General features: G+C 49.6%; 1 protein-coding gene across 1 annotated transcript; it reads left to right on the top strand.

Annotated features, from left to right (window-relative positions):
* The first annotated feature begins 4,755 nt into the window (after positions 1 to 4,755).
* Positions 4,756 to 8,279, top strand: OCSTAMP (osteoclast stimulatory transmembrane protein). Its single transcript, XM_010122991.2, has 4 exons — positions 4,756 to 4,857; positions 4,948 to 5,086; positions 5,925 to 6,969; positions 7,956 to 8,279. The coding sequence occupies exons 2-4, from the start codon at positions 5,043 to 5,045 to the stop codon at positions 8,277 to 8,279; spliced, it is 1,413 nt and encodes a 470-aa protein (XP_010121293.2). The 5' UTR covers positions 4,756 to 4,857; positions 4,948 to 5,042.
* The last annotated feature ends 1,632 nt before the right edge of the window (positions 8,280 to 9,911 follow it).

Raw genomic sequence — 9,911 nt, 5'->3', positions numbered from 1 at the left:
GTAGATTGAGAGGAGAAAAGCAAAGCCTGAGCCTCCCTCTCCCTTAGCTTCACCCCCTGATTTGGGCAGTGGTTCCCCAGGAGGACAGTGAGGTCTCCCTCCCAGTCTGAGCCAAAACGGAGCCCTGTTAAGCAGAGGAGCAACGAGACTGGGAAGGCTCCTTGCCCAGCATCTCGGGCCCCAGCAGCCCCTTTGCTGGGGATATGGGATACCCTGAATCTCCGTTCTGCTTCCCCAGGGCAGCTTTGTGCCAGCTGCGCACTGGGTTTGGGCGCCATCGTTCTGCGTGGACGCTCCTTGTCGTGCCTTAGCGAAGATGGGCTGAACAGGGACAGGAAAATTGCACCCTGCAGTTCCCTTTCCCAGCCAGCCGTCCCGTGAAACGGCACAGCATCGCTGTCCCGGGGCCAGGGAACGCGCTGTACCCTGTGTGGTTGGGAGCCGCAGGAAGGATCCCCGCTGTCCCGCCGCGGCTGGGGCTGCTGCGGGGGATCAGGGCCGGTCGCTGGAACAGAGCTGCCTCTGTCCCGGCAGCGTGAGGACAGGCAGTGAGAGGCTTTGGATCCACTGAGTTTGAGACTCAAAGGGTAACGTCCAGTCCAGCTCCGCTGCAGACACAGGAACTGCAGGTTTACCTACAGTCTCGGCTCTGCCTTGGTGCGTCCTAGCTGAGTCCAGGAGGATGGTTTTACGTGGACGTGAAAGCAGAACGGAGACAACAAAGTTTGTGTGGAAGTCTCCAAAAATCAGCGTCCTTGGCACGTCTGTGGCCCCGTGTCCAGAGATCAGAAGGTATGTCACAAACGCAGCCAGGGGAGCTTTATTATCGCTGTGCCCACATGGGAAACTGAGGCAGAGAGGGGACCAGTGCCTTACCCAGGGTCACACCACAGGGCCTTGGCAGGGCTGGGAAAGGCGTGAGGAGCACCTGCATCCTAAACCTCTACTTTCCTCAAAGACCTGACTTCTGCCAGCTCTGCCAGCAGCCTCTGTGTTTCCCAGGGCTCTCCTGGGGGGATGCGGTTTAAAGGATGACAGCATTACCTGATTCTGCTTTTTCATATCCAGGGATCCATCAGAGCAGGACTAGTCTGGCATGCTTGATTTAAATTATTTTTTTTTTTTTTGGCAGAAATGTTAAGATTTAGTATTTCTTGGGTTCAAGGGTGAACTGGCCTGCATGAATAATTTCTGATTCCGTTTGCTGCTGCTAGTACTGAAATTTGCCAAAACCAGCTTTTAGTGGTAACCTCAGTATTCCTGAAGGGTCTGTGATGTGAGCAGAGATATGAAAATTCCCAGGGAAGAGCATTTCAAGCGCTATATTAATCTTCTATAACTTCAGCTGTGTTATTTTGAAGGAACTTTGCCCGCCTATGCACCGTTTCTCTAGGAATGTAAAAATCCAAGAGCCATCACAGAAGCCATTCACATCGGCAGCCCGCTTGTGAATTTTAATTAGCAGGAAATGCCGCTCACACATTGAAATTCAACATCCAGACTATCTCTGCTTTACTCCTTTGATGTTCCCCATCCGATCCTGGACCAACCTCCGCGTGTTCTCCTGGGACGCTTGGAGGAAAATCGTTCTGGTTTATTTACAGTAGGAAAGCATTTTGTAGTGTCTTCTGTCCTAGTAGCATCCGAGTTGCTTTACAAACTGTTTGCAGGGAAGAGCTGCTCTACAGTGAGTGATTCTGGGGCTGCGCTTGGCCAACCTGCGCGCAACAGCAGTGCTGGGAGTTCAGGAGGGAAAGGGAAAGATTCCTGAAACGAATGAAAGCCTGGCCTGATAGGGAAAATTCAGCTCTGGTGGGGTAGATAGCCTTGGTCTCCTTGCCACATTTATCCCTCATCAGTCGCTGAAAGGATGTTGCTGGGATTTTTCTGTATTTCTGTAACAGAAACCTAAGCAGACACGACCTGGCTCTGTATCACTGTAAGTTGCTCACTTGCACGTGATTTTAACAAGCGAAGGGTCACCACTAATGGGCTCATCTTTCCCACACCCTCAATTTCTTCAATTAGCAGAATAATGTGATCAACAGGTGCTGATGATATTGCCATGGAGGAACTCCTTCAGTCTTAAACCATCCTGTTTTTAGCCCTCCACTCATCTTCTTTACCCAGTCTTCAGCTGTACAGTCCATGTACCCCTCGCCCCACCTGTGATACAGATGCTCCTTTAGGTCGCGCCCCCTCCCATCATCGCCACCGCCGCGGCGTTACCCTGTCACTGCAGGTTGGACTTGCAGGTGTCCTGGCAAGAGACTCGTGTCTGGGCTGCCCTGAGACCCACTCTGCGAGCACCGCAGCCTGCAAAGCTGAAAGGGATTTAAAACCTTCGTCCCGGTAGGTACAAGCTCAGTCCCTGTCCCTAATCGGAGCAAAGCCAGGTTGTGCTTTCTGGCTGAGATACAAATGAAATCCTCTGCCTTCTCATAGTTACAGCAAGCTAGTTCTAGGGAAGTGGGTCTCTTCTTTGTCTCCTACCGCAGTGCTAAAAAGTCTAAATCGGGGATGTTAAACATTTCTAGAGCTTCAGCTTTACAGAGGCTGGAGCTTGCCAAGAAAGCAAAGCCCCTTTGCACCACCTCAGAGCTGGGCCATGTGATGCGGGGTGGGAGCAGGCACCTCAAAGCATCCCGAAGGGACACAGCCAGCCTCCTGTTCCTCCTTCGCTTCCTCAGTTTTCCTTAAAAGTCTCCCACTCACAGAGTTGTTGAGTTTCTGAGCTGAAATGAGGTCAGACCTGGAGGTACTTTAGCAGAATGTGACCGCAAGATGTCACAGTTGCTTTGCTGAGATGCGCAGTCCTGCCCATGTCCCGCTCCCCAGCCTTCGCCCACGGTTCTTCCTGTACGTCTATAAAGACTTGTCACTGATTCCCACCCCCCACCCCCCCCCCCCCCAAAAAAACCAAGCTTGTTCATTGTGCCCTGGGGAAAGTTAGGCATTGATGGTTCCAGCTCATTTAGAAGTTATCAGTTCAGGGTATAAAATAGAAGATATCCTAGACTTAGGATAGTCCAGCCTCCAGAGATCAATTCTGAGTTGAGCCGGAGGAAAATCTAGGTTTGACTTTGCATACAAATACTTCTCGGTGCTGCCTGGAGTTACTGGTCAAGCACAGCTCCCCCACAGACTTCAGCTGCCCTTTGCCAGATGATGCAGCAGACTCAGAAAACACTCATCACTATGTTGTGGACTTGAGGGGTTTGTTTGTTCTTTATTGCTAATATCTTTTTTTTTGTGGCCCAGAAAGCTACCTGCTTAGTCTGGATGGGGTCCTGGGGGCTGATGAAATCAGCTCAGAAATACAGCGAGAAAGAAGTTTAACTCAGAATAGCGACTGAGGAGAGCCTGCTGAATTTTTCAGGATACAGCTATGGGCCTTTTGGGGGGATCCTTTATAGTCTGCAGATTGAATTCGTGGCCAGTGCAAGCAATTGCTATGGATGCTCCAAACAAATGGCACTTTCTCTCACGCCCACCTGGCTGGTGCCTCATCCCAACTGGAGCCAGCCAGGGTTTCCCATTCAGTGTCTGTGCTCCGGGGCACCAGGAGGAAACCTTTGCTCTACCAGCCATGTGGGAAAAAGAAAAACTCCAGCAGGAGCGGCAAGGGCGGAAAGGATTTGTCTGCTACCTGCAGGAAGGGCTGAGGGGGCGGACTGAGGATTGCTCTGCCTGCTTGCGCTCATGGTTGTGCGTCCTCTGACGACTGACGCTGCTGCGGGACCCAGCCATGTTCCCTGGGGAAGGTGCTGCTCTCCCACTGCTTGCCGGAGAGCAGAGCCCCCCCGTGCTCGGTCCCTGGGGGCGGCCGGGACAGGGCTGACCTCCAGCCCTTTGCCCTTGCCGGCCCAGGGGAGCATGAGAACATCTCGGGGGCCCAGCGGTTCCCAGCCGGTGGGAGGGCTTGGCTCGGCTCTGCACGGGACAGCGGATCCCTGTAATGAGTGGGGTCAGCAGCGGCTGGGTGAGCTGTGTCACCTTTGTCTACAAGCGGTGGCTTAATGTGACAGCATCTGGTGAAGGGGCAGGTTTGATGGGAGCCATGACTCTATGCTAGGCAGTGGTGGTACGCGTTTCTTGTGTGCCAGCTGGATGGAGGAGGGGGATTCCTCTTATTTGGAAACATAACCGAGGAGCAAGCACCACGGGCTGATCCTCCTCTCCTGGTGAGTGGGTCTGGTGGCTGGAGCTCCATGCCCTGCACATCCCAGGGGTCAGGCGAGTCTGTCCCATGGGGACCAGAAGTCCTGGGTTACTTGTCTGGGAGCTTCTGCGCGCTTTGGGAATCCTGCCTGTGGCAGGGCTTTCTTTGCAGTGGATTTGCTGCCTATAGGGAATTGGTTCCAGTTTGAAGCTTCATCTTCCTCTGCTAGGACTGTGAGACGAGCCTTTAAGCAGTTCGTGTACCCTGCACACGAGCTCACTGTTCCAGCGGGGAGCGGCAGCCTGCCGAAACAGATGAACAGTTATCAGCACGTGGTTTGCTGGATCCTACCATACCCTTTGTGCCATGGCTGACCTCTGAAAAAGGAAAAGCTCCCCTTCTCTCTGAGAGAAATCTCAACCTTGCTGCTTGCTGGTGGGCAGCGGGAGAAGTCAGCTGGGGTGAGACAGCTGATTTCCCCACAAGGGATGGTGACACCCTGTGCTCCATGTGATGCTTGTTCCGTCTTCGTCAGTCCATATGTCATTGACTCACTTTTTTTTTTCAGCTATGTGTCATGAAAATAAGCCTTCTCTGCAATAACAGTGAGACCAGAAGAGGTGTAAAGCCTGAGCAGTGCCGTGCATCCCAGCTCTGTCCTGTAGTGTGGCTGTTCCCCAGGCTTCACGCACCAGGTTTGCCCACTCACTTCAGGAATTGCCAGTGTTGCTGATCTGAACTGCCTTAAAATAGCCTTTTTTTGTTGTTTTTTTTTTTTTTTTGAGTCCTGGCTCTCTGATGCCAGCTGCCTTGGTTTCCTATCCTGCATCTCCCAGCAGCTACATCCAGGATCCTCTCTCAAAGCAACAAGAACCGGAGCATGGAGAGTTTTTGGGCAAGACTGGGACACCTCTCTGCCACTGGGTACGTAGCGTCTGCTTTAATCCCTCTCCTTCCCTCTGTCTTGATAGCTGTTGAATGGCCTTTTTCCACTGAAAAACCTCCTTTGCTCATCAAAATTCTTCCTCAAAGGGTAACTGAGGCTGCTGTCAGGTGGTGGGAGATGAGAATTGTCTAGCTGGGTTCAGTCCTGGGGAGAGGCTCCTTCTCCCCACCAGGTTTTCTGGTCTCTGGAGAGTCACTCCAGATGTGAGGCCTGGGAAATTATATTCCTTCCCAAACGTTTTTTTCGTTAGACATTTAAATAGCCTTATGGGACATTTCATCCTGTCTGCAGTGGCCAAATCCTTATCCTTGGAGATTTCCTCTGGCATTGAAGCCTCAGTGTGAAACCATTTTCTCTGATTAGTTCTGTATTCGTCACCTTTAAACCTGCAGATTTTTATTTGGTCTCCTCTTAAGAGGCAGGGAGATCAGAAACTCCCACTCAGATGCTTCTTATCCATTTAACACCTTGTAATTACAGAGCTGTTCTAATGATTTCCACAGCAGCCAGGAGCCTCCACTTTCTTCCTCCAGCATCCTCTAAATAACTGCTAAAGCCACTCTTAGCCACTGCCAGGGAGTGTTTGCATTAGAGGAGGAGCAGTCGCATTGTACTTGATGTTTGACTTTTCAAGAAAAGCCTTGAGCTTCCAGGGGAGCTCTCAGTCCCAGCTACTCAGGTTAGCGGAGAGGTAGAGTGGAAGCCCTCAGAGAAGGACATTATAAAGGCCCATGAGTCATCATCTTGAGGAAACCCCCTCATTAGTGCGTTTGTGCACTTCCTCTGCTAGCACCCAGGTATTTGTTCTTTGTTCAGGACAAGAACCCGCGTCTACTGTGAAGACTCTCTGTTCCCAAAGGTGCACAGGATTGCGGCAGACCTATGGTCAGTTTACTCCAAACCTGTCCCAGCAAACAGCAGAGAGCTGTGGACCTTATTTCTGCAGTGTTCCTGCATTACAACGGTGATAGGAGGACTCTTTTACAACTGGATGTTTGCTTCCCTGGAGTACTCCTGGCATCTCTCTGTTGCAATGGCCACCTCCTTCAGTCTGTTCCTTCTCCTCACCCTTTTCTTGGTGCATCCTGCCCGTTGTGTCTTCAGTATGATCATGCCTACGTTAGGTACCAAACAAGGCCGGAAGCTGCTCTTGTCGACCTGCGTCATGATAGTAGTGGTTAACATCACACCCAACATCATCAGCAACATTAAAACCATCCTGCAGGTTATTAAATGCATCTGCAAGAATTCCTCTGAGAGTCTTCTGAACTCAACTGCTCTGCTAGAGACAGCTTCCTGGGAGTTTGGGAATGCAATCCAAGAAACTGCTCATCTCATTAATATTTATAAGCCTATGAATGGACATTTTCAGTTTTCATTGCTTAAGAACAGCTCCTTGGTTTACCAACAAATGCACCTTGCTGGTGAGAAAATTGGGAGGGACTTTTTGGCTGTTGAGGTACTGGTCAAAGACTCTGTGCGAACAGGCAACAAGCTAGTTGCTGGCTTCTCCATGCTCTATCTCTGTTTTGAGTCCAGCTGGTATTTGAAAAATTACCTCACCAACCTCCGCTTTGACAATTTTTACATCACCAAGAAGCTGGAGCGTTTAGCTGTGGATGGAAAAGCAGCTCATCTGCTGGTGGGCCCATCCAAAAACCTCATTCGACCAACAGGCTTGAGGTTGTCTCGGGAAGAAGCGATGCTGTGCGTCGTGCGAGCCATGCTCCTCACTGTTGCCCTGATGCTGGTGCTCGTGGTCGTGGCGATGGACCACTTTGCCTTCAGCGTGGCAGACACGGCAGTGAGAAAGGCGGATCAGTTCTCTGAGGTGCCCGTCGCTCTCAGCATCAAGTACAGAGTAAGTGCTGGGGACGCCTCTCCTTCCCTGCACGGGGACTACAGTAGGTGGCGGTGGGGATTGCAGTCTTTGTAGCCTTTTTTATGCAATCTTTAGTTCCCTTCACAGGCTTGGGGCGGGGAGGGGGGGTAGAGGCACAGCCTCAGTTACTCCTTCCAGTGCATCAAGCAGCAGCGTACACCCCGCTCCAAATCACAGCTCCTTGGGAGTGAGGAGGGGAGCAAAGAGTCCCTCATGCTGCAAAACCACTGCTAGCACGTGGCAGTTGGATGTCCCTGTATCTGCAGGGCCCTTCTCCAGGCAGGGTGGAGGAACGGGCTTCCCTGCGGCACCGTCCCGCCGCTGCAGAGTGGGCACAAGCGCAAGAGGAATGGGGAAGCAGCCGTGAGGATGTCTCCTCATCTTATTGCACTGGCTGTTCCTCATGGAGAAAGCCCTGCTCACTGCTTTGTTGTCATCCCGTGCAATCCTTTCCACAATCCTCCCCAGTTTCTGTCTATTTTAATACTATTTATCTGGACTAATTCTGGTTTAGGTTTTTTTAGTTTTCCTTGTCTACCATGCAGCCTGCCTCCCTCCCCAGCCCTGGCGCTTCTCAGTGCAGATACCTGTTTATGGTGGATTCCCAGTAAAATAACAGGGTTTAGAAAAAAACCTCAAATATTTAAATATGCAGCCACTAATACTGCTGTCTGTATTGCACCTTTCGTCTTAAATCTCACACAATGAATACCTGTTATGATCTCTGTAGCAGCAGATAAAGATGACAGAGATGAGTGGGTCTCACCGTGCCAAATACTCAGCACCTACACGTCACGCTGTTATTGTCACTCAGCCCGAAGTGTGTAGGCACTTCAGTGTCCTTCTCCTAATGCACCCAAACCAGCTGCAGCAGTGATTGCACCCCCCAGGCTGATGGTTTTATAGCAACCTGTTGATTTTTGTTTGTTCATACTCTATTTAACTTTTCACTCTCTTTATTTCAGGCTGAAATAGGGATCCTGCCTTCTCTTTTCAAAGTTTTACAGCCATTTCAGGACTTTGAACGAAGCTACCACCATCATCTGATCTTCAGCTCTGCTCGCTGCAAGATCAGCCCCCCGACACCTCCCAACCCCTCTGTGCTGCTCGTCGTGGGGCTGCTCTCCTTCATCCTCTACGTCACTGTGTTTCTGGAAACCTACGCACACCGCCTCTGCAGAAAGATCGCAGGCTCCTTCTTTGAGACCTGGGAGGAGAAGCGAGCGCTTTACCTCTACAAGAAGCTGTCCAGGAGCCACGAGAAAGAGCAAAACTGCGTGGGGAACTAAGGGCGCTTTTGGAAACACAGGGGATGCCTGGGACCTGTTGCAGTGGCTGGGCACAGGCTTCTGCAATGGGGTCACACATTTGATTTTCCTGAGTCAGAAAAGTGTTTGGAGTCTGGAGAAAAATATTTGCCAAAAAAAAAAAAAAAGTGAAAGTCACATTTTGCATTAATTTGAGAAAAATGGGCTAAATTTTCTTTCTTTTTTTTTTTTTATTCTTGTTTTTTTTTTATCTAGAAGGTCTGGAGTCAGCTGTTCCAGGAATGATGGGAAACAGCTCATATGACTTGGAAGATATCTGCAGTGTTAGGCAAGGCTGACTGGGAAATATGTCGGAGCTGGGGTGGGGGAAAAGCTCATTTACCTCTCCCACCACATTCATGCTGGAAGAAGTACATGCTTCCTTTCTTTCCCAAGCAAGAAAGGAAACTCATTTGGGTTGATTAATTTAGTTTTCAGGGAATTTTTCTTTCAGGCTTCATGCAGAGAAACCTGGGTAGACAGGACAAATATTAGCCTTTAGAAGATAATTTATTCACTGAAGAAAGCGTCGCTTCAGCCCATGGAAATAAATTCAAGGCCAGTATGACCATGAGATGCACATCCTGGGCATGGGTGGTGGTGGAAATCAGCACATGAGAACTTTATGAGGTCGCTTCCCAATAGCTGTTCAAAAGAAAATACAAATAAAATAGCTGAAAGGCTTCAGAAGAGGATGAGACCAGCCAATAAAGGCCAGTTTGGGTGTCAGTTTCTTTTTTTTCAAGCAACAAGTGATATGATGAGAGGAAACAACCTCAAATTGTGGCATGGGAGGTTTAGATTGGATATTAGCAAAAAAATTCTTCACTGAAAGGTTTATCAAGCATTGGAACAGGCTGCCCAGGGAGACGGTGGAGTCACCATCCCTGGAGATATTTAAGAGATGTGTAGATGTGGCCCTTAAGGACGTGGTTTAGTGGTGGACTTGGCAGTGTTAGGGTTATGGTTGGACTTGATGATCTTAAAGGTATTTTCCAGTCTAAATGGTTCTATAATTCTTTGATTCTGATTTAGGCCAACATCCTGGAGGACTTCAAAAGTGGTAGATAGAAACTTGACATTTGAGTCAGTGCTCTGCAGGAAACAAGAAAGTAGCAGGGCTTGGAGGGCTGGACTGGCCTGAACCGAGAGCTGGTTTTACGTGTTGGGTTCTTTCAAACTCAGAAACTGTGGTGGTGTATCAGAGAGGCAAAAATCCATCTCCGAGGCAGCATCTGAAACATGTTGCTTTTGAAAGAGGGGACAGATCGGGCACTTCTGTAAGGGCAAGAGCCAGAGCAGGGGGAGCTAAATCAGTGCTTGCTTAAAAACAAAGCAACTTTGCAGCTTCCTTTCTTTAAAGCATCTCTATTATTTTCCTCCCTTCTCCCATTAGAGTCTTCATTAAGGTAATTATTTGACATAAATGCACCTCAATGAGATTAAATTACAGAAGTGAAGTGGCAGCTGCAGCCAGATGCACTGAATTCTCTCAGCTTTTAAGGTGCTTGAAACAAAGTAGGTCCGGTTTATTTTTTTTTAAGCATCTATCTAACAAAACCCTGGTGCATTCATCTCCCCAGGTTTCTTAATTCCCTGCTATTATGATGATTA

Source organism: Chlamydotis macqueenii, chromosome 16 (genome assembly GCF_036417535.1).
Source record: "Chlamydotis macqueenii isolate bChlMac1 chromosome 16, bChlMac1.mat, whole genome shotgun sequence".
Classification (NCBI taxonomy): Eukaryota; Metazoa; Chordata; class Aves; order Otidiformes; family Otididae; genus Chlamydotis; species Chlamydotis macqueenii.
This window is presented reverse-complemented; position numbering and strand designations above follow the sequence as displayed.

Coding starts and splice junctions, on each gene's coding strand:
- OCSTAMP (XM_010122991.2), top strand. CDS start 5,043: ATGGAGAGTTTTTGGGCAAGACTGGGACACCTCTCTGCCACTGG. Junction 5,087..5,924: donor GGACACCTCTCTGCCACTGG/GTACGTAGCGTC, acceptor TTCTTTGTTCAG/GACAAGAACCCGCGTCTACT. Junction 6,970..7,955: donor CTCTCAGCATCAAGTACAGA/GTAAGTGCTGGG, acceptor TCTTTATTTCAG/GCTGAAATAGGGATCCTGCC.